Source organism: Camelus bactrianus, chromosome 16 (assembly GCF_048773025.1).
Source record: "Camelus bactrianus isolate YW-2024 breed Bactrian camel chromosome 16, ASM4877302v1, whole genome shotgun sequence".
Lineage (NCBI taxonomy): Eukaryota > Metazoa > Chordata > Mammalia > Artiodactyla > Camelidae > Camelus > Camelus bactrianus.
This window is the reverse complement of record NC_133554.1, coordinates 38,145,146-38,168,133: the sequence shown is the minus strand read 5'-3', so window position 1 is coordinate 38,168,133 and position 22,988 is coordinate 38,145,146. Positions and strand designations below refer to the sequence as shown.

General features: G+C 53.9%; 1 protein-coding gene across 2 annotated transcripts in view; it reads right to left on the bottom strand.

Annotated features, from left to right (window-relative positions):
- KSR1 (kinase suppressor of ras 1) overlaps window positions 1–22,988 on the bottom strand; it is a 133,839-nt gene that overhangs the window by 6,934 nt on the left and 103,917 nt on the right. For both annotated transcript variants that reach the window (XM_074343095.1, XM_074343096.1), the window contains exons 6-19: window positions 22,855–22,915; window positions 19,630–19,713; window positions 17,867–17,928; window positions 17,663–17,769; window positions 16,206–16,374; window positions 14,150–14,191; window positions 11,534–11,588; window positions 10,718–10,766; window positions 9,297–9,676; window positions 7,068–7,164; window positions 4,184–4,317; window positions 3,409–3,540; window positions 2,037–2,172; window positions 641–774 (exon numbers count right to left, since the gene is read on the bottom strand). In XM_074343095.1, coding sequence (XP_074199196.1) covers window positions 641–774; window positions 2,037–2,172; window positions 3,409–3,540; window positions 4,184–4,317; window positions 7,068–7,164; window positions 9,297–9,676; window positions 10,718–10,766; window positions 11,534–11,588; window positions 14,150–14,191; window positions 16,206–16,374; window positions 17,663–17,769; window positions 17,867–17,928; window positions 19,630–19,713; window positions 22,855–22,915 — 1,642 coding nt within the window. The remainder of the gene's footprint in view (window positions 1–640; window positions 775–2,036; window positions 2,173–3,408; window positions 3,541–4,183; window positions 4,318–7,067; window positions 7,165–9,296; window positions 9,677–10,717; window positions 10,767–11,533; window positions 11,589–14,149; window positions 14,192–16,205; window positions 16,375–17,662; window positions 17,770–17,866; window positions 17,929–19,629; window positions 19,714–22,854; window positions 22,916–22,988) is intronic.

Sequence of the window (22,988 nt, the reverse complement as noted above, 5' to 3'; positions counted from 1 at the left end):
CCATCTACTTTGTAAAGCTGTGGAATCTGAGGTCGGGAACAAGGAAGGACTTGTCCAGATGCTCACAGAGGCAGGGCTGAGGTCTGCTATTGAGTGTTCTGGCAAGAGTGCCAGGGGACAAAAGGAAAAGGGAATGAGCCAGCTTAGGAGAGATGAGCAGGCGCCACCCCGCACCGAGGGGTGCACAGGGTTATGTGATTAAACAGAAGGGGGATGGGCTTGTAGGGCAGGCGATGTGGCCTTGTAACAGGAGGCTGATCTGGGGCTAGAAAGCTCTGTCTTGATTCTGCGCCATTTTAAGCAACAGCTGCTCTGATGGTTTTGGTACTTCCACCTGGCCCTGCCCTGGCCCTGGTCCCTTCCTAGGCAGAACTTTCCTGCTGGGGCCTAGCCTGGGCCCAGCACCAGCACTGGGCTGATAACAGTGATGTGGAGGTTTTCACAAAGGAAAAGTAGAGACACTAGCCTATAAAAGAGTCCCTAAAATTAATGTGGTAAACAGAATCCCAGTATCCCTTGGGCGAGGGGACTAGTCTGGCTAACCTGCTCTGGGGGCTCCCAGGTTAAAGTCTCAGGCAGACAGAGCAGACAGTGCCCTCCAAGACACCTGGCTGTGAGCTCGGCTCAGAGGGGTACTCACTCAGCAGACTTCCAGAAGTGCCCCGGATGGGAGAGCCGCCGGTTCAGCTTGGGCAGTTTCTCCAGCATGTCCATCAGCAGGGGGAAGCTGGGCCTCTCCTGCAGGTCGAAGGCCCAGCAGGCGGACAGGATCTCCTGCAAAGTGAGCCAGTGGGGGAAGCTGTGAGCCCTGGCGGGGAGCGAGGGGAGCACAGCTGGGGCCCCCCGCCCAGAACCCCCAGCTGTGGTCCCGACCCTCCGGCCGACATTGAGGTGACTGGCCATGGCTGGAGGAGGGCTGAGAAATAACTGAATTTCAGAAGTGCGCTCATACTCCTAGTTAAAATGAAGTGTATGGGCCTGTCTCCCCTCTTTCCTTCTCCAACCTCCCTGGATTAACACTCATAAAGCTAAATAGGAAACAGATCACAGGAAAGAGATCAGAAATGGGTGTTCAGAGTGGAAAGTAAAAAACAGCATATTGACAGGTGAAACGCAAGATGCTCGGAACACGTGCAGGGCGGGGCTGCAACGGAGGCTGGAGGCTTGGCCTTATAAGAACGGAGGCTGAGAGCGACAAGGAGGACGAGCTCTCCCGACTGCTCTGAGTCGGGGCAGAGCCCTTCTCACTCTGGCATCCTGCTGCCTCCTCTCCAGTGTCCGCAAGCACACAGCACATCCCTCAGCCTCGCGATTCGGGAGAACTGCCTGACAGGCCTGCACACACGACCAGGCAGAAGATGCTCACACGACTGGGCAGAGGGCGACCCTGCCAGCACCGCTCAGGACTTCAACAGGAAGCTCACAGCCTAGTTAGCTCCTCAGCTGGACAAGTGCCAGGTGGTGCCTCCAGATGCTTCTGTGATTATGCTGCCCAGACACTTACTGGAGCTGCTTAGCAAACCCCCGACGGGCACACATCCACTCCAGGCCTTTCTGATTCAGAACACATGGCTGTCACCGACCACACGGAAAACCCTGACCTCTGGGTGCCTTTATATGTCACTGTGCCAAGGAAGGGAAGTGACAAACTGCACTGCAGAGAAACCATTAACAGTATTCAGTCACATGAGGCCAGCAACTGTATCATGATCTGGCATTCTGAAAACAATTTGCCTTGGAAAACTGATTTGTTCTCATATGGTCAAAAAACACATTAAGGAGACAGATCTGATACTACAGTGACCCCAGTGTTTGTGCTTTGTGCAGTGATTATTTCTTTCTTGTAAGTAAGGTACAGGTTTATTATCTTCTCATCTCATAATCCAATCAAACCTTTATTTCCTTTCTGTCTGTCTTTTTTTTTTTTTAAGGTTAACAGTGAGGTGGTAGAGGACACCCTTTGAAAGGTAGCCAGGTGCTGTGCCGGCCCCTGCCTCCAGCCCTGCTTCCCTCTCCCGGAGCAGGTGGCTGCTCACCGTGACTTCCTTCCCCAGGCTGACGGAGGCCAGGACTCGCCTCATGCCCTCTCCACTTCCAATCTGCCAGATCAGGGCCTCTGCAGCTTGGTTCTTCAAGGGCCAGTCTCTTGCTTGCAGCTCATACCAAACAGTTCTGTGGAGACCATCCACGCGGCGTGAGCACACATGGGGACTTGGGCTTCCGTGGTGCCAGGAGCCCCGCCTGGGGACCCAGGATCCTCCTCCAGCCTTCCTCCCCTGCCAGGCTTCTGGGAATGCCGTGACCCCTCCCAGGGCTCGAGGACCCAAGGCCCTGCGCTCCTGTTGTGGTGGGAGGTCGGAGGCAACCTGGGTTCTGAACAGAGATCCTGGTACAACCGTCTAACCTCAGTGGGGCTGACGCCCATGTCCACGGTTGTCTGAGGAGGGACACAAATGCCCAGTCCTGGGTCTGGCACACACAAGTGCTCAGGAAGTGACAGTTAAAGGGCAGGGCAGGAAAAGACCGAGGGGAGGATACCCTGAGAGATTATGGGGTGAGGCCCTCACTCAGACCCTCTGTCTCCTTGCCATTCTCGACTTACCTGGACAGAACCTTCTCCGTTAGACCCCACCACGTGGGGCTACAAGTAACTGAATGTGGAGAGGGGAACTGAGGTGTGCTGGAGGGGTAAAACACACACCAGATTTTGAAAGTTTTGCGGGATAAAATATCTCCTTAATTTCTTTTTTTAAAAATTAAAAAAAATTCTTTTATTTTTACATTTTTAATAGAGGTACCAGGGATTGAACCCAGGACCTCATGCACACACGCTATGACTGAGCCATTACCCTTCCCCATCACCTTAGTTTTTTATTTTGATTACATGTTGAAATGATAATACTTTGGCTATACTGAGTTAAATATATTATTGAAATTCAGTTCACTTGTTTCCTTTTCTTTTTTAACACGGCTAAGAGAAAGCTTTATATATCCAGCTCCCATTACATTTTGACATTCCTGTTTTTCTATCGGTCAGCACCCCAGCTCTTTGAGGGGCACTAGAGGCGGGCTGGCGGGACTCCCCGGTCTCCCGGAGGAACAGTTCTTGGGTGGCTCTGGTGAGCGTCCTCACAGGGCAACAGGGGAGAATGACACCCAGAATTAAGCATTTTATAACGATGACCTAATTTAGTCCTCATGAAACACCCCTACCAGGGAGGCACCATTGTCCTCTTCACTGTACAGGAGGGGAGACAGAAGGGCAAGGATGTGGTCACTCACCCAGAGAAGCGGGTGAGCCAGACTAGAAGCACCCCTCCCCTTGCCCCCGATGGCCAGCGGGACCCTCTCTTTCGGCCACTCTCAGCCTCAGAGCCCCAGGAGGAGGGACGCCAGGGGCCTCCTCACCCAAACGCATAGACGTCAGCAGCTTTGGAGAACGGGAGCTGGTCCTCGTCCTTCCCGGGGGTCATCTCCCGCACGATCTCGGGGGCCAGGTAGCACAGCCAGTCATGTGACAGCTTCAGCTGGTTCTCCCGCCTGGAGGCCAAGAAGCCAAGAAGGGCAAGGACTTTCAGTCAGCCTGACACATCCCTGCCCTGGGGCTGGCCCACCACCCAGCATGCTGGGCCTGCACCTGCCAAGGGGAATGTTACGGTGCAGTGACAACCATGTTGTTCCAGGAAAGCAGGCCAAGAACAGGGAGCTGCACTTGAAGGTGCCTGAAATCAGATCTGCCTGTGGGTCTCACAACCTGGTCTGGGGCTGGCGCTCCAGCCTGGCTGTGCACTCTCTCCCAGGGGCCAGATGCGCGGGGAGAAGCCTTTCTCCCTGCCCCTACCCCTTCAAGATTTGTGGAAGTAGAACCTGACACTCTTCCTCAAAATGTGGCCGTGAACCCTGGTCCCCTGCCCAAGTCAGTGAGCATACCGGGAAGATGGGGGTGAGGGGATCCAGCCTCCAAGGGGGTCAGCCTGAGAATCAAGGGCTACGAGGCACCTGTCACCCAAACCTGATCCTGGACCAGAACCACAGGAGCAGGACTGAGGCAGCCTGGCCTCTGCTACGGGGAGGCTGCTCTCCAGCAGCAGGTGGCCAGTGCGCCCGGACCTCAGCTGGACCTCCGCCCACCGGCACCGCCCAGTGCCTCCCGAGCCTGCCCAGATTCCCAAGGCCAACTGACCGTCCCTCTCGGACCACGCCCGAGATCCCGAACAGCCCGAAGTCCGTGATGACCACTTTGCCGTTGTCGTAGAAGACGTTCTTGGATTTGAGATCTTTGTGCACGATGCCCTTGGCGTGTAGGTAGCCCATTCCCTGGAAGACAGTGAGCCTCACATCAGGGGCGGGGGGGGGGGGATGAGTGGCGATGACTTGGCTTCCACCCTGGTCCAGGCTTCTACCCTCACCCAAGGCCTTCATTTAATAGTCACAACTCTAGGGGGTGTGACTGTCTCCATTTCAGAGGAGGAAACCAAGCCTCAGAGAGGGGAGGTCACTTGCCCCAGGCCACACAGCAGTTAAGCAGCACTGCTGAGATCTGGTCCAGGCCGGTCTGTGCTCCTGCCCTGTCACCGTGCTGCCCAGCATCCACCTCATACTTGGATGAGGTGTGGAAAGGGTGACAGGTAGGGAGCTGGGGTCTGGGAGTGTATAAAGGCACACTGGGATGGTACCCTCCGGGTTAAGTCTGGGGAGACTCGAGTGGTCGGGGTCTCTATCAGGCTCTGCACAGCTGGCCTCTACCTCAGGCTGGGCAAGGGCTTGGGGGGTGAGGTAGGGGGACGGTGAGGAGTTCCCACAGAGGGAGGCCCCGAGTTCAGGTGGTCCCACTGTCTGTGCTGTGGTAGAAGTTGTCCAGGGCTAAGACTGAAATCCAGCCCAGACTCTTCATTGTGTGGCCTTGGACATGACTTTTGGGACTCAGTTTCCTTACCCATCAAGTGGAAGGGCGGAGGTGGGTGATTCTAACCAACCCTCTACTGGACTGAACACTGCAGGGGACGTGGGTGACCGATGCAGGCACCATCTCATCTGAGGTCAAAGCTGCCTCCTAATGCCAACCCCTGGACTCCCGTGTACCCTGATGCTCCTGAGAATGGGGAGGGGGGCACTACAGAAGATGCCACGACTGAAATGGCTGTCCCTGCCAGCTCAGGATGAGGCACATGTAAATCCACCTCCCCATCTCCCACATTAAGGGTGCTTCATACATGAGAGATCTCCCAGCCTTTAAAGCGGTCTTGGGGTGAAGGGGAGGGAGGTACACAAGAAGCCACATTAGGAAGCTGTGAGGCAGAAGCAGAGTGAACACAGCTGAGGTCAGAGCTCAGCCCAAGAGAAGAATTTACAAAAAGGCAGATGCTCTCCTGCAAGACGGGAGGGTGCGGGGTCCACTGTGGCCACTTCCCTCAGGCCTGCTGAGAACTGTCATCCCCCCACAGAAGCAGGGAAGAGTGACTTGCTCCTTCCCCAAATTCCATCCCAAATGTAAGACAATCCTTCTTAAAATATCTGCCCATTTCGCAAATCAAACCAAGGCACAAGCCTTCCCCGGTGACCAAAGAGAACCAAAGACTCCACATTGTGTTGAATAGGCACCAGCTGTGTGACCAAGGACAAGTCACTGTACCTCTCTGAGCCATGTGTATTTAAATAGATGCCACAGCCTCAAACGGCTAGCTTAAAGAGACAAGACAGGAAGTGTCGGGTCTGGAACACAAACTCTCCTCTCTTCCCATGATTTCATGTTTCCAGAGTGGCCCCCTGCAAACCCTCTAACCAATGGTCAGGCCCTTGTTAGTGTATTTTGAGCCTCAAAACATCAGAGATAAGCACAAAAGGAAGTGGCTTAGAAGTTTCCAGAAGAAGGGGGATGGTGAAAACCAAATAAGCCAGCAGAGAGGCAGCTTCCGGCTCCGGCGCTCCAAAACCTTTGGGTAACTTTTCTCTTCTGCCCTGGAATCTTCCAGATGGCTCCTTTATCCTGACTCTCAGCCTGACTCCTCTTAACTCAGCAACCAGACAGGACCCCCCAGTGTCCTGATGATAAGGAGGGAGAATAATGCGGGAGAGGAAGGGGAGTCGGGGAGAGTGGGGAGCAGGGCCTGGGAGGTTTGGGGACATCACGCAGCAGGTATGACCCTGCAGCTCCCTCCGACCTCTGCGATGAGACAGACTGTAAGTGAAGGCCTACGTGGGGCACTCTGGCTTTGGGGGCTGCAAATATTCAATGCGTTAGTTTAGCCACATGACAACATCACGTGGAAACCTTGGTGTTTGTCAAAGTCACTGAGATTTTTATCTTTTCTTTTCTAACAACACACACACAAAATGGACGGAAGGAGGGAGAAACGAGAAAAGAAGGCAAGACTGAAGACAGGAAAGGGACAAAATCTTGGTCAGGGAAAGCTTTTCTGCCAAAACAAGAATGAGGAAAGAGGAAGCCCTATCCAGCAGTGATCTAGGGTTTCTCTGGGCCTGTCTGTTGCTAAATAAAGCAATAAACAAGCTTCTCTTTCATTTCAGTTTAATTCCTTTAAAAAGATGAACTTCCCACCACCACCACAAAAAAAAAAAAAAAAAAAAAGGCCGCCTGAGTTGAGCCTGAGGACCTGTGCTCATGAAACAGATCTGGAAACTTTAAGACTGAACCCCAAACCTTCATGAGTTCTAACACACTCTCCCCAAGAGCTGGCCTGAGGCCCCCTGCTCTCTCTGTGGACTGTCCCCCTTTACCTTTGCACCAGTCCAATGAGGGAGGTGATGCTGGTATCCCCCATTTCATAGGGGAGGCAGCCAAGGCTCAGAGAGGCTAATCGACCTGCCCAAAGTCACACAGCTGGCGTGACCAGGATTCAAACTCAGGGCATCTGTCTTTAAAGCCTGCCGTGTTTCTCCCAGGTGTCCAGCTCCCAGCAGAGGAGACACAGACAGAGGGAAGGAGATGGGGTCCCACCTTTGAGGTGCCCCTGCTAAAGGGAGAGGCAGAGCAGCCACCAGCACACTGATACAGCAGACTGCATGGGCTGGCCAGGAGCTCTGGCACCAGCCAGGCATCCTCTTACCTTGATGATCTCCTGGGCGATCTGCCTGGTCTTGTTGATGTCCAGAGATGTCTTGGGGTCCCTCACAAACGAGTGCAACGTCCGTCCCTTGCAGAAGCTGTGGAGACAGATGGGTCAGGCAGAGGGCTGGGCCACTGCAGCCCGACCCCAGCCTTTGTGGATCCTGGGAGAAGCGGGGGCAGGGAGCTGTGCCCACCAGCCCTTGGGAGGGCTCTCTCTGTCCCCTCCAACCGTGGGCACCAGAATCCTCGTTCTTCACCAGCCTGATGCCCACTCCTGCCAGGACCTGGCCTGAATGGGACGAACACACGTTCTCTGAGGTGCAGGGCCTGTCCACCCAGAACAGGAAACTCAGCTCACCAAGGCTCCTGGCAACTCAGAGCAGCCCACCCTTGGAGGGTTCATCGCAGGAAGAGCCCACTCCATCTCAGCCAAGGAGGAATCTGGCCTTTTCAGGCTACATCTGGGCAACATCAGGGGCGCCGGGGTTCACCGTGATGCTTCTCATGATCGTGTTGTTTTCTGATCACAGGGATTTTATTACAACAGAGAATGCAGGAGGGGGCTGGGGCAGGGCTGTCTGGGGCATCTGAGTGAGTATTAGATGAGGGGCTCATGTGATGGCGCCTCCACCTGCACTGACACCTAAAACCCAGGGTCAGGAAGGACCCGGAGAGAATGTGGAGCTTCATCCCCTGTTCCAGGGAGGTGGCTTCAGCCGTCTGAGGAAGAGGCTAGTTTTTAGGATCTGTCTCCAAGGAGATAAGACTTTGGGACCCTGAGAGTCTGGAATAGTGGCTGCTGGTTGCTTATCTGTATTCCAGGCCCCTCAGCACGTTCTAAAACATGTTAAATTTTTTTGTTAATGTTCTTTTATTCTTTTACTTTATGTGTTCCCTTCAGGTAGACTCTGATCTCTCATGGGACGGGGTGGATGAGAGAGATGGAAGGATGAATGGACAGGCAGCGCTGCGGCTGGGGTCCCGGGATGGTGAGCTGGCGTAACCACAGCCACGTTCCCCGAAGCATCACTGGCATTTTGTCCCCTTCGTATGGTGACCTGGTGATCTCACACTGCTTGGGAGTTCTGGTGGGTTACTTAGATGGAAATTATTTTTTACTTAGTAAATAAATACAGTCTGTTTGAGGAGAAAATGTTTTTTTCAAAGCCATAGGGTCCAATTATAGAGAATGCCATCTGAATATTAATGAGGATTCTCTTGGCTGATGGGGGTTAAAGTGATTTTTAGTTTTTTTCTTGAAACTTCCATGTATGTTCCACAGATTCTTCACTAACCTCATATTGCTTTTCCTGATTTAGAAGGAAGCACCCAACAACAACTTTCTCAATGCCACGGGCAAAAAAGGTTTCAGTTTCACACCCCTCTGGTACCATGCACTGATGGCAGGAGAGGAAACTGGTGAACACTTTCTGGAGTAGAAATGGACAAGGTGCATCAGATGTCACATGTGTGCACTCTGACCCAGCCCCGCACACACAGTCTCAGAAATTCACCAAGATCTGGAAACAGAGATGTTCACGATGACGTGTCCAGCAAAAGAAGACTGGTTAAATAGATTAGAGGAGGAACGGTGATCAGATTCGAGAGAGAACCCAGAGCCCAGCTGTGCGACTCAGCCCAACGCCACTCCACTTTCAATGACACCATGTTGCTAACTTGAAATCAACCTCGGTGAGAGTGTTTGTCACCACAGGAGTTAACAGATGCTGCAAACCAGGACTTTCCACCCAAGAGCCGGTTGTTAAACATTTACCAGCACATCGCTGATGGGAATACTATGCGGGTATTAAAAAGATCGCACTAGACCTCAGATGTACACTCAAATGAAGAAAGCAAGGTAATCAGCGTGCTCTTTGGTGTGTATTTTTACAAATACATAGTTACAAATAGATGAATATTTAAAAAACCTGAGTATACATATAGTTCTTTACTTTAATGGAAGACATAAGGAACTGTTTACAGTATCCACCTCTGGGGAGAAGCACCCAGTTAGGGTGGGTGGAGACTGGTTTTCTCTTTGTACTTTTCCAGAACATTTGAATTTTCTCAATCCTTAGGTTTTTTTCTTTTTCTTTTCTTTTTAATGTCATTGGGCTTCTATGATGGGAAACTTACACTCCATTTTGGCTTTCTTCTTTGTCCCTCTCTACATTAAGATGTCCACGCCTTCCAGGGTGTCCACACAAATCCCAGGGCCCCCGGTTACCTGGTGATGATGGCCAGGTGCGGCGGGTTCATGCAGGCCCCCATGAAGAGCACCACGTTCTCGTGCCGCGTCTGCCGGTAGTTCATCACCTCCTTCTTGAACAGCTTCAGGTGGTCCTGGTTGTGGCCGTCCATCTCCAGCAGGCGGATGGCCACCTCGCCGTGCCAGCGGCCCCGGTGCACCCGGCCCCAGCGGCCCTGCCCGATGGGCTCACCCAGCTCCACCTGCTCGAAGGGGATGTCCCACTCCTGCAGATACACGCTGGTCTGGCTGGCCTTGCGAGAGATGGGGCCCCGCCAGGGCCGGCAGGAGCTCGGCAAGTCGTCCACCTCGTCCTCGTCGTCTTCCGCCTCGGACTTGCCGGTCTCCGGCTCCTCGGCCTGGAAGGAGAGGAGGGAATGAAGAAGGTGGCAGTTGTGGGCCGGCGCCCGACCTCCCCTCCCCAGGGCCCCACCGGGTCAGGGAGCAGAGACCCGGGGGTCAGGACGCCTGGGCTCTAGTCGCTGACCTGCTGTGGACAGTGGGCCGGTCTCTCAGCCCACAGGGCCTCAGCGTCCTAATCCACACAGCGTGGGGCCCGGCCCTGCCCCTCCAAGACCTGCCTGTGAGCAACAGGTAACCGCTGGGGGAGAGCATGAACGTCCTCTGGCATGAAGAACTGACCGCATTCACCCTTTCTGGGGATGCTTTCGTTTAAACACAGAGTTTCTTCTTCTTTTTTTTTTAATTGAAGTATAGTTGATGTACAATATTGTGTTAGTTTTTCAGGTGTACAGCAAAGTCACTTAGTTTTATATATATACTTCTTCAGATTATTTTCCATTATAGGTTATTACAAGATACTGAATATAGTTCCCTGTGCTGTACAGTAAAGCCCTGTTGTTTATCTATTTCATATGCAGTAGGGTGTATCTATTAACTCCATACTCCTAATCTATCCCTCCCCGCCTTCCCCTTTGGTAACTGTAAGTTTGTTTTCTATGTCAGTGAGTCATACAGCCTGACTCTCCTCTGGGCAGGAGTAAATCAGTCTGCCAGCATTCTTTAAGCTACTGCATGGCACGGGGCCAGGCTCGGCTGACGCTGGTTCAAGGGTCAAGGCTACAATCACAATCACCTGGGAACTCAGATAACATCCACAGCTGGTCCCACCCCAGGCTGACTGCAGTCCAGTCTCCCAGGCTGGGGGTGGGAACCCCAGGAATTAAGAGTTTCCTTTAGCCTCAAAAACCAGAGAAGCAGGAAAACACATGCTTCGTGGCATCCCTGCCATGTAGGCTGCCCGCATCTGCGGCAGCGGGTGAGCCCGAGTCGGCCCGTGCCTGGGCCCGGGGCCCGCACGCTTCCCCAGGCCCCTCTGTGGGCTGAGACGGGGAAAGAGGAGACGCACTGCCTACAGCTCGCATGTGGCTGTCACTCACCTCCACTTCGTGATCCTCCAACACGTCTGCTTTTGGTGGGTCATCAAGCCTAAGGGTAGAACAGGGTTTGTGGAGGAGCCCCTGAGACCAGGCCACTCTGCTCCCAGCTGGACAGGGGCCTCCCTGTGTGAGGTCTGAGAGAGGGCCACCAGGCCGGGATGCTTACTTTGACCTGCACGGCCATGGGAAAGGCAGTCCAGATGCTGTGGAAACAGACAGGAGGCCGAGGACCGGACCCCATTCCCCTCCTCCAGTCTCGGCCTTCTCCAGACTAACCCGGGGGTGCCGGGGGCTGCAGGGTGGGCAGGGACCACCAAGGCGCTTTCAAATCTGACTACCAGTATAGGGTTCCGAGTACGTTCTACTTGAGAACTGGTTCCGTTGCTCCCTAGCTGGGTGACTTGATGCAATTTCTTAAAGTCTCCGGGCTGGTTTCCTTGTAAGGTGACGCTTACTCTACACCTGGCTGAGAACCACACACGAAAGTGTGAGCGCAGCCTGACACGGGGAAAGGGCTTTCTAAACAGGAGCTACTTTTATCAGATCTCGCTAATGCTGCCCTCTGCCCGGCCCTCCTGGGTCATAAGGCTGCCTCACCCAATGCTGACTGCACCCACAGGAGGCAAAGAAAAACCTCTGGCTGAGTAAACTGGACCACTGAACGAATCAGCCCAAGGAGTGTCCCGCCTGGCCGCCCAGGCACACGGCAAGGTCTGGAATGGGAGGGTCAGAGATTTAAAGGTGAGGGTGGGAGGTGGTCAGGGATGTGGGTCCAGCTTCAACCAGTCCTCCAGGGGAAAGCACGGGGACACCTACCGGGCACTGTCTGCTGTGTCAGGGAGCGGGGCTGCCGGGGGAAATGCTGAAATGTCTGCAGGAAACAAAAAAACATAGGAGGCATGAGATCAGCCTTCCTGCTCCCAGCCAAAGACACAGTGCTTGCAAACCCAGCATACACAGGACATGGGGGCTCCCAGCAGTCTCTCCCAGGGCTGCACCTGGGCTCTCCAGGTCACTCCTTTTGTGCTCTTCCTAAAACACAGAAGCAGCCTCTACAGCACTTGGTTTTACCCACACAGCTCTGTTCTGGGAAGGGACTACAGGTAGGCGAGGAGATTTCTCAGTTAACATGTTGATCGCCCTCTGGGGATCCAGTGCCTGAGGAAACAACTGTCACCCAGCTTTGGGTGACATGGCAATCCACATGTTAACACCATTGCCCTGCAGCCAAACTGCCCGATACAAGTGAGTGGTCAAAGCAAATGGGGCTACTATTTCCTGGACCTGTGGGCCAGACCCTCCTTCTCTGCATGGAGCAGGGGGCACTGGTGGCAACAACCCTTGAAAGCGGGGAGACTCTCAGGCCAGCAGAGGCCAAAGGCCAGATGCGCATGTGGCTCGTTAGTGACACCTGGCGCCTGGCACAGCTGCAGGGAACTTCTCGTGGCAGCTAGAGGCCCCGCCCCTGGGCTTCCGGGTTTGGGTGGCTGGTGAACAGCTCTTAGGGAGACAGAAGAAATGCACAGTCCACTCATCAGGGACCCTGAAATTAAGCAGCTAGCACCGATCCCTGAACCTGAGGCTTTCCCAGTTTTAGCATTGGAAGTCCCACAATTCAGGGACACCAGACAGATGGTCACCTCAGCGTGGAGCCAACATGTTGCAGGCCACCCCCCGCCTCACAGCAGCTGCTTCTGCCACCTGCTTCTTTCTGTTCTCTCTAGTTCCTTCTAATCGCACTCGGGGAGGCTGGCAGCCCCAGGACTGGGTGGGCCCCTCACTCACTCCTCTCTTTTCAGCCAGAGGAGGGAGCCTGGAGGTGGCAGTGGCTCAAGCTAATCAGCACCTCTCCCTGTCTTCCAGGACAGACAGTCTCCCCACTGGCCAAAGCTCCCTCTAGGGCTTTCTCCAGGGCTACTCCTGAGGCTTCTCAACATCTCTGGGAACTCACAGACTGAGAACCTGATAGAGGCCCTGGGCCTTCTTATCAGGGAAATGCACACATGCACCCAACATCCTGTGCACAATTTCTGGGGAATCCTAGACCCCGGAAGCCTCTGCTAAGGCCTCCTCTAGGCATCACCACACTGAGTCTACAGACTGCCAAGGGAAGCCTGATGTTTCCACCCATCTGACGGTGCTCAAATGTTTCCAGGGAAGGATAACACATGTGTGGGGGATGGGGTACATGGGGAGGTGGGGTTCTAGGGAGAAACAGCACCCCAAGTTGGTGCGGAGGCAAAATGTCTCCGAAGCTTACTTCCCCTTAAACATAAAGAGTGTATTCTGCATTCTGGTCCAAATGTGTCCATGTTTGTTCTAATAAAATTGTATTTCAACCCCCTTCCCCATGACATATCTTCAGAGCAAGATGGACCTTTCTGGAAGAAGAGTTACGTTTTCCCAATGCTTTCAAGGGTACTCCCCTGTATGTCGTCCCAGGGTAGTATCCAGGGGGGCTCCTGGAGGGAACCACAGCAAAAATGGATGTGAAACCAGAGGCAGCTCAGGGAGCCTGGCCCTGACCCCAGCCAGCCTGCACAGCCTGCAAAACTGCCGGATGGTCTTAAGAACTAACTCGCAGTCACTCCCCTAACGGAGCTGGTTTGGAGAATAGAAAAGCCTGGAATAACCAAAATACCATTCAAGACAGGCCTGTTTAACCCAGAAAAAAAACACAACTAACTACAATCTCTGTCTAAAACAGAACCTTCATATGGCTAAATTAAAGTGGCAGATTACTTATACAAATGCTTGTTATCATCAGCTACAGAAGTAAGTACTCATTGTACATAGACCCTAGGGACGGGAATATAGTCAAATGAAAAGGCTGGCCCATAGCAGGTGTAAGAAACAATTTTTGTGGAAGGGAATCAACGAGAATGTTGTTTTCTCCTTTCAACTTTCTGCACTAAGGAGGCAATTTCAATAATGGCCAGCAGGTGGCGCTGTATGGCAAGGCTCTGGAAGGTGAGGCCCATTTGAGGAAGCGAAGGCTGTCTGTCCTTCCCAAACTGGCGTCCCGTCCCCTTCTTTAAGATAGCGTGGTCGTTTCCTTGTCTTTATGTAGGGGAAGATATCTTGACTGATGGTAGTAAGGCATCAGCAGAAGGTCCTCTCCTCTCATTCTGCAAACAGTTTCTACCACTTCCTGGCTGTGTGACTCCGGGTAAGTTGCCTACAGTCTCTGCACAAGAGGCAGGAGAGGGTGGATGCCAAGGACCCTCCTGATAAGGCACTGCCCCCATGAAGGGCCAGCCTCAAGTTTGCTCACTCTGCCCCGCTGCCCAGCCTCAACAGTAGATCCTCAAAATAGTTGGGTGTGAGACTCAGGTACCTCTGAGGCACCCAGGGAGAGGCGGGTGCCATGTGGGCTGGACTGAGAGGGGATCACAGCAAGGGGCAGTTAGTGGAACCATGCAAAGGACTCACCTGGAAAGATAAACTGCTGTCTATGATGAATGAAGTAGGCAGCTTTAAACAGAAGAGGAGGTAAGTCACACACAGAACAGCAAATGCAGCAGGGGGAGAGGGGGACACAGGCATGGGCATGGGGGAGAGGGGCTGGTTATCGGGCTCGGGCAGTCCTGCCCTACCTGCCCTGCCCCAGGTGGGCCTGGCCAGGACAGGGTGATTCATGCAGGAGGGAGAAAAAAGCTGGGAGAAAGTGGGTGCCGGCAGGAGCCCCCAGGAGTAAAGGGACTTGCACTAAGGACTGGCGTTCGGAAACCCAGTCTCAGGGGCACCTTGTTGCAGAGCCCAGGCTAATTCTTCTGTTCACCTCCCAGGCCCGCTTCTCCTCTGTGAAACGCACATGGGCCCAGGAGGGCAAAATACAATGGGGCAAAAAACCAAGATTTTGAAAACATTTACCAGTGCTGTGTGCAGAAGTCAAGTAAACCCCCTCCGCGACCCCACCCACGTTCACACCCGGGAGGGGCTGAGGCTTCCGCCACTTGATGTCACCATCCAAAAAAATCACCTTTCCTCAGGTGTAGCCTCGGAGCTGCACTGAAATGCTCCAGCACGTTACAGAGCGGGGGGGGGGAACAGAAGGAGGGATTCCCACCCCATGTCAATTGCCAGCCCAGCCCAGCCCCGAGACAGCAGACCCTGCAGGGTGAGGGCTCTGTGCAGGGGAGAGTGAGGGCCCAGCCCAGGGATATCGGGGAAAGCTGAGAAGCTCTGGCTGACGTCACACAAAGGACTTTTTCTGTGGCTGTTATTTTTCAAACAGGCCCTTCCTTTCAGAAAAGCCCAAACTAGAAGGTTCAGCAAAAGGCCCGGTTTCAGAGCACAATAATGACAGAGCAGAATGGGAGGGGAGGTTAATCAAATGGGCCATCGCTCAGCCGCAAGGAGGGAGGGGTGTGCTCAGGACGATGCTTTAATGTCGGGAGATGTCCAGCCACGTGCGTGTTAAGGTGAAGGGGCAGGCAAAAGAGAAAAAAGAATCCTAAACATCTCATCTCTCACCATCCCCAGGAGTCCCCGGAACCCTGATGAGATGGGCCCGGAGAGGCTGCCCGGCCTCCTGCAGCCCCAGCCGGGGGTCCCCTGGCACAGGAAGAACTGTGGCTCTGTCCTCCTGGGCCTGGAGCCCCAGGGGCCATGGCAGGTGAGGCCGGGCCTAGACTCCCCAGGATGAAGCTGGTGCATCCCAGCTGCCCTCCGTCCCCAGGCTGCCGACTGGGACACACCGAGAGCTGAGAGGGACTGCAAGGAGCCACCAGGGAGGCCAAGGCAGAGGTTCAGTCCTGAAATGAGCCAGTGGGCTTTGTTCTGCTCTGTAGGGAGGTGGGACACCCCAGGCCTGGCTGAGCAGCAGGAACCCTGGCCCTACAGACTTGGGGCAGCCATGACCATGGTGGAGTCAGAAGTCAGCTCGGCTTCAGCACATGCGCCCGGGGGAATTCATCCATACAACTGGGATAACCTAACTCCAGCCTCACGTGGTCTCGTTTTACGTAAAAGGGAATAAAATTTCCCCTTTAAGTAGCTTGTCCGGATCACAGAGCAGGTGGGCCGCATAGCCCCGGATTCCCTCTCCGCAGCCCTCTGGGCCTGCCGCAGCACCCTGTACTGCCTGCCCTGCTTCCTGGGAGCTCAGATGCCCCGAGAACTGAACAATGCCAGGAGAAGCTACCCCCTGTGTGGGAAGGCAGTGTGGGATTAAGTCAATAACCCAGGCTTTACATCAGACAGCCTTGATTTTGGTCCTCGCTCTGCCACTAACAAGCTGTGTAGCTTGGGACAAGCCGTGTAGCTTGGGACAAGCCATTTCCTCTCTTTGAACCTCACTATCCTCACCTGTAAAATGGGTACAATCACAGCAAGTTTAACTACGGTGATGTACTTAAGCTCAGCACAGCATCCCAGCAAGTGCTCTTGGTGGTGGCAGGATTTGACCTGGAGCCTGCAGGGGTTTGCAGAGAAGGGACACGCAACCCCATCCCTGAGGGGCTGAGAAAGCCCTGAGGTGTGGTACCTGGGAAGTTGAACCTGCCGTCCCGCTGGCCGGGCGAGGGGTTGGGGGGCGTGGTGGCACTGGATGGGTTGGATGACGCTGGGCAGGGTGCCGGCGAGGAGGGCGTGGAAGACGTGGTGGAGGACGGGTTGCTGCTGGAGTCCAGGTGGTTCATGGCCGGAGGGTGCTCCTGCGGGACCAGAGACACGGGGAGTGGGCAGGGGCTGCCACTGCACAGCCCAACCGGCCTCCCCGCCGACACCCTCCCTTCCCACCTAAAAATGAAGGCATCAGCCCAGGGCATCCTCACTGGTCTAAAATTTGAGGGAAAGATGGCACAGGGAGACCCACATCTCAACACCCACCCCCTAGAGGGCTCCTCTCACCTTTCTGATTTCAGCTCCAACACCCCCTCCTCCTGGGAGTCTTTCCCAAGCCCTGGCTGGGACCATGCTCCTCCCGCTTATCCTCTGGTAGCTCCCAGCACTTTTCGTCAGGGCACTTGAACTGCAGTTTGTCAATGGCAGGCGCCTTGGGTGGTTTTGTGAAGAATGTCCCTCCACCACATTGTATGTCCCGTGAGAGCAAGGACAACACCTGCTCGTCACACAGCCAGGGCCTGGATCTGGGCCAGCCACAGAGTAGGGTCTTTTAATGAATTAACTTTAGTCTCCGACAAGTGTGTGGTACACAGCAGGTGCCTAGTAAGTGCTCCCTCCAGTCAGCAGGTGGACCTACTGGGTAGGACCACTCGGTGGTGTGGGCCCTAACAAGGTGAAAAGGCGATCGGAGAGAGGGCTACAGAGCGCCTGGCTCTCCGTCGGGGGGGACCCTGGACCTGAGCAGTGTTTCCCAGACAGAATGCCAATTTCTCAGAGGGTAGGGGAGGGATCCCTGGTCAGAAAAGTTGGGGCCACATTGGGTTAAATGCCAGGCTTAGCAGGTTTCTCCTCTGCAGGCCTAAAGGCTCTGGGTGGACTGTGGAACCCACCTAAGCTATGCTGTGGGCCTCATCGTCCAGCGATGGCCGACACCGCTTGGTGCCAAGCTAAACAGGGGAGGGGGCTGCATCCACGGAGCCCTCACTCTCCCGGCTCACACGCCCAGGCCCAGACCCTCCACCCCAGCTGGGCTGGGCCAGCCAGGGCAGGGGAGTGGCTCAAGGCTGAATCCCAGTACCTGCGTGATCTTGGACGGTTCACGCCACCCTTCTGAGCCACAGTGTGTCATCTGTACAACAGGGGCATCAGCTGCTGCCTCATGGGGTTGTTCATTTGTTCAACGTTCAATACAAACATCTCCTCACCGCCTTTGGTGTGTCATAAATGCAAAGTCTACAAAATGGCTAAAGACAGGATCCCTGAAGGCCATCATCTGGCCACAGATCCTGGATGGCAGTGTCTGCTTCCCTGCTGGACCTCCACACTGGGGGAGCTGCACAGAAAGGAATCTCGGGGACGGTTCTCCTGACAGTGTACCTTTTTTGTCAGTGCTTTGGGGAGGGTTCCGAAATGAGGCTCAGCTGCTCTGTCCACAGGATTGTTGATGTCCGAGGGGACAGATTCTGTCCTCCGAAGCCTGGGTACTGTTCAAGAAGAGAGGGGGAACCATCAGCAGGGAACAGATCAAAAAAGATCCACCCCAAATCCAGAAGGCAGAGGAGAGAAGGGCAGAACACTCACGTGGAAGGAAGGATATTCTACAGGCGGGGGCTTCTTTTGTACACTTGTTATGACACTTCAACCTGGTAAAGAAGTCAGGGTCAGTGCACGGAGGGCCAGGCGGGAGCCCGGGGCACACACAGCGGCTCAGAAGCACTGCCTGGCAACTCTGTGCAACACTTGACTGTGACAGCCTCAATGTCCAGGAACGTCTCAACAAACATTAGCTTAAGAGCGCAGAACAGGATAGGGTGGAGCTCAGTGGTAGAGCACGTGCTTAGCATGCATGAGGTCCCGGGTTTGATCCCCAGTACCTTCATTAAAATAAATAAATGAATAAACTTAATTACCTCCCCCATCAAAAATGAAAAAAAATGAAAAAAAAGAGTGAACATCTTATGTCAACAGTGCTAGCAGCAGCTGCTGTCTGCTGAGCGTGACTATGCTCCCACCGCCACTGGCCCCATCTTCACCGCAAAGCAGGTGTGATGCTACCCGTTTTAACCTGCTGTGGGCCACACATCTATGTCTGTTTTCTAAAGAAAAGGAGACCCTCCACCCACATTCAGAAAGCTTGAGACAAGCCTGAAGTTAAAAGAGATGAATTAGAAGGCAAACGTTTGCATTACCAAAGGATCCCAGGGAAGCAAGGGGTAGCCCCTCACACTACCTTCCAGCACAGGTCACATGGTCTGAGGACCGGAGTAGCCGGGCCTGGAAAGAGCTTGGTTCTTGGTTTAGTTCTGCCTGCTGAAGCATGTCTTGGGGTTCTCAGTGATCAAATGGGCTGACAACCTCACAATGCAACTGCAGGAGGGCTCTCCACAGGAAAGGCATTACTTGGAAGGGAGCCGGAGCTCTCCGATTTAATGCCAAATGGCCAGGAGACACAGACCTCCACGAGTGCGAAAGCTCCGGCGTCTCTTTGATGGTCAGGAGTCTCATCAGAAAAACACAACTTATCCAACCGACACATGAGACCCATCACCTACATTCCGGTAGGAGCCCAGATGTTTTTACTACACACACTAGCTCAGATTCTTGGGGCAATCCTGGTGGCCAAAGCAACCTGGAATCATCTTTCCAGATGTATAAATGACAAAAATGATGCCCAGAAAGGGCAAGCACCCTGCCCGAGGCCGCACAGCAATGCAGGGGTTAAGTGAACTGAGATGAGAGACTCCAGGTCCATCCTCTGTAAGGCGAGGGCAGCCAGACAGCAGAGGACAGACTCAGCCCACATTGCTCACTGCCCTTGCCCTCTTCTCCGACCAGGAACCACAACAGTAGGAAAGATTCAATTTGTATAGAATCTACATATTCCCCTCACTCACCTCCGTTAAGTACCTTGAGCCACTTCTCTATTTTTACCACTGTCTGTTCCCATTCCTCGTGTGCAAACATGTATGGCTAAACTTCAAAACTCCTTACAGTTTTCAGAACAGTCCTGCCATTCCCCTTGGTCTTTGTACAAGATGCTCCCTTGGCCTGGAATTCTCTTTCCTCCTTGGTCCACCTGGTAAACTACTCATCCTTCAAAGCCCACCTCAAATGTTCCCTTCTTCTGAGAGTGCCTTGCCTGATGCTTCCTTAATTCCCTGAGAGAGGGCTGATCATTCCCTGGTTACTAAATGAGATTATGAATGGTAGGTTGAGGAACTATCCAAAGAGTTCCTCTGAAATCTGACTTGACCTAAGGCCAAGAGTCAAGTCGCGAGACTGCTACTGAACTACAAGCACAGGGTTTGCTGCCCTCACCCACCCCGTCACCCCCCACCCGTCACCTGCAGTGCTTGCACTTCACTCCAAACATCATGCTCTTCTGGCACACGTGGCAGACCTGCGACAGCCAGGACTTGGTGGAGAACCTGCAGGGGGTGGACACACGAAAAGTCTCAGAGGGACTGGGATGGAGAAGGGTCCCCACAAAGCCCCAGAGAAACCAGGGGACTCAGTTCCATCCTAGAGCCCCAGGCACCCTCTCAAGTGGAAGGCAAGGACACCCAGGGGCCACTGCTTCCCCCGGGCACTGAGGTTTCTCAGCCACAAAGTCACCATGGCCAAAATCCCAAAGCTGGTGTGGTCACTGATGATGATCGCTCTGGCAGGCGATTTGGCAAAAGCAATCAAAATTATAAGTGCGCACACCGAGCAATGCCAGACTCAGGAGTTCATCCAACAGATGCTCCCACGGGTGTCAAATGATGTAGACAAGGCTACTCACCGCAGCATGCTTGTGATGGTAAAAGACTGGCAACAAGCTACCTTGTTTGGGCGTACAAGTGACTGACTGCATAGAGTGTGGTCCATCCACACAACTGAACACCATGCAGCCAGAAAATAAAATGAGAGAGCTCTTTTTGTGCAAATAGGGAATGATCTCTAAACTACGTTGTCAGGGAAAAAAGTATAAGGTACGACGCTGTGTGATTCCATTTGTATAAGGTTCAAGTACAGGAAAAGCTAACCCATGGTGACGGGAGTGGAGAGTACCTCCAGGTGGCAGCACTGTGGACCGGGAAGGGCCAGAGCTAACTTCCTGGGGTGTGGATGCCTGAATCTCCCTCTGGGTGGTGTACAGGGGTGTAGACACATCCTTAAGAATTTATTTTTGTACTTAGCGCTATATAAATTATGCCTCGATTTTAAAAAGAGAAAAAAAAGCAAAGTATAGAACAGGGTGTGTCATATATGCAATATTTGTGTGAAAATAAAAAAAGGAAGTAAAAGGATATACACAAGTATTTGCTTGTATAAAAACATCTCTAGAAGGATACACGACAAACTGCCGAGATCTGCCTACAGAGGGAACTGGGGGGCTGGGGACAGCAGCGGGAGGGGACTTTTCTATATATATACCTTTTTAGAGCTCTTGAGGTTTGAATTATGAATGTATTTCAATGCAAACTAAATTTTAAAAAAACCCACAAAAGATATACTGATGGGGGTTGAGTGGGTGGTGTCCTCCAGAGAAAAAGCCCAAGGCCTGTCCATAGGGTGGGGAGGCCTAAGGGCAGAAAGAACTCACATTTTTGGAGGAGAAGATTTTTTAAAGCATAGTATATCATAGTAACACCAAAACAAGAGTATTTGGAGAGCAGTTTGCAATGCATCCATAAACATTAGCTCACTCTTAGGAGTGACCGTCCCTAGGAGTTAGGCAGGTCCAGAATTCTTAGTATATAGGCAAGGAAATGAGCTCAGAGAGGTTAGGTGACTTTCCTGAGGTCACACAATTGGAATGCTGTGCAGCGGAGGCCAAACCCCAGGTCTCTGAACTCAGAGCACGGCTCTGTAAGAGGGCCCACTGGAGCAGAGTACCCAGACGAGAAAGGAGCTGCCGGGGGAAAGGACAAAGGTGGAAAGCCTTTTAAGGAGCCTCGGTCTGGCCTCCCTGGGATCCACACTCCCTTTCTCTCTGGCCTTTAATCTCCTCTCATGTCAACACAGGGGGAAGGGATACCTGATGATCTCCGATAGGCAATCCTGAAAACAGGTTGAAATGACAGTTGGGCAGGGCCCGAGAAGGTGCAGGTGCTAGAGAGATGGGTGGGCCGTGGGGTAAGGGTCACGGAACAGACTTTTCCCCTACGATTGGACCAAAAACCTTTCGACTTTCTTGTTGAGAGACGCCTGGATCATGAATTTAAAAAACCAAGAAAGTGTGACGGTGATGTCCCCCAATGTAAGCCTAGAACCTGGGCAGGGCAGGCTGGCAACGCCAGACAAGGGTGGGGGGGCTGCTGCCTGGCTTGGAAGGCAGCCTCCGGAGCCAGCTGCCCCAGCTGGGAGGAGGGGCAGTCTGAGAGACACTGGGGGCCAAGCTGGCACAGCCTGAAATCCTGTGAAACCAGGTGCAGCCAAGACAAAGATGAAGCAGAGCGACCTGCTCATCCTGGTGTCTGGGATACGTCGGCCTCTCTCGGGCTAGAGCCAGAGGCTCCCTAGTGCTGGATGTGTGAGGCTCACATGCACATCACCGCATTTTACCCTCACGACGGGGCTGGGAGCAAGTCCCAGCTGCAGAGGGGGAACTGAGGCTAGGAGGCTTACTGCCAACAGGCATGGGTGGGGTTCCTGACTGGAGAGGACCTGCTGGCACTGGGTGAGGCCGAGGGAGGCACTCAGACCCTCACTCAAACGGCTTCTCCCAGTGCCAGGGACTCTGCTCCCCAGGGCTCCGGGGTGCAAGCTTCCGGGCCCCACCAAGGCTCCGACCAGAGGTGCCCGGGCACCAGCCAGCAGACTCGAGCAGTGTCTCAGTGGCGGCGTGACCTCAGGCAATTACTCAACTCCTCTAAGCCGGGTCTGCCCCCTGGGTGAGGACACCAGGCTGGCCTCCCACATCGGCGGGAGAGCAGCTCACACTTAGGGGGTGAAATGAAAGGCCCTGGCAGATCGCAAAGCTCTCGACAAGGGGCCTTGTTGTATTCACAACAGCCTTTAAAGGGGTGGCCAGAGCACAGGCATCCAAGGCACCATCCTGCTGGTCGTCTGAGGGGAGGAGACGACGCCCAGATCTGCTGTTTGCAGCACACACCAGCTCCCTGAGTGTTGAGGCCAAGGTCTCTGGATGGTCCATGTTATGGGCCCACATCAGCCCACCAGCTGCCTGAGCGCCAGAGTCACTAGAAGTTGCTGGACTCCAGCCTGGCAAGGCCCGGAGTCTCAACAAGCTCCACGGGGCTCTGATGTGTGGTCAGTGACGTCCCCATGCCTGATGTCACACTGGCCTCAGAAGACACTCTCAGATCCTTCTCCCTGGGCCTGTGTCCCTGTTTCTCCTAGGACCTGCGTTTTCCCTCAGCAGACTGAGAAGAGACATAAGGAGGGGCAGGGGGCACCCAGCAAGTCCAAACAGCTCTGGGTGGGTGCAGGGCTGTGTCCACAGAGGCCTGGACAGACAGCTGCCACCTTCAATGAAGAGAGACCCCTCAGTGGGGCCTTGGCATGTGTGGTTCCCAGCCCAGCTCTGTGCCTCCTCCCTACCCTGGCCTGGCTGGGCCTACCTGTGTGTCACCGAGAGCCCGATGTCCCTTCGTACCGTCTGTGGGGATCCGTGCGGGAGATCTGCAGGGAAAGAGGCCAGATCAGACAGGCTGAGGGAACCCCACCAGGGACAGCGTGTGCCTACGACCTGCTG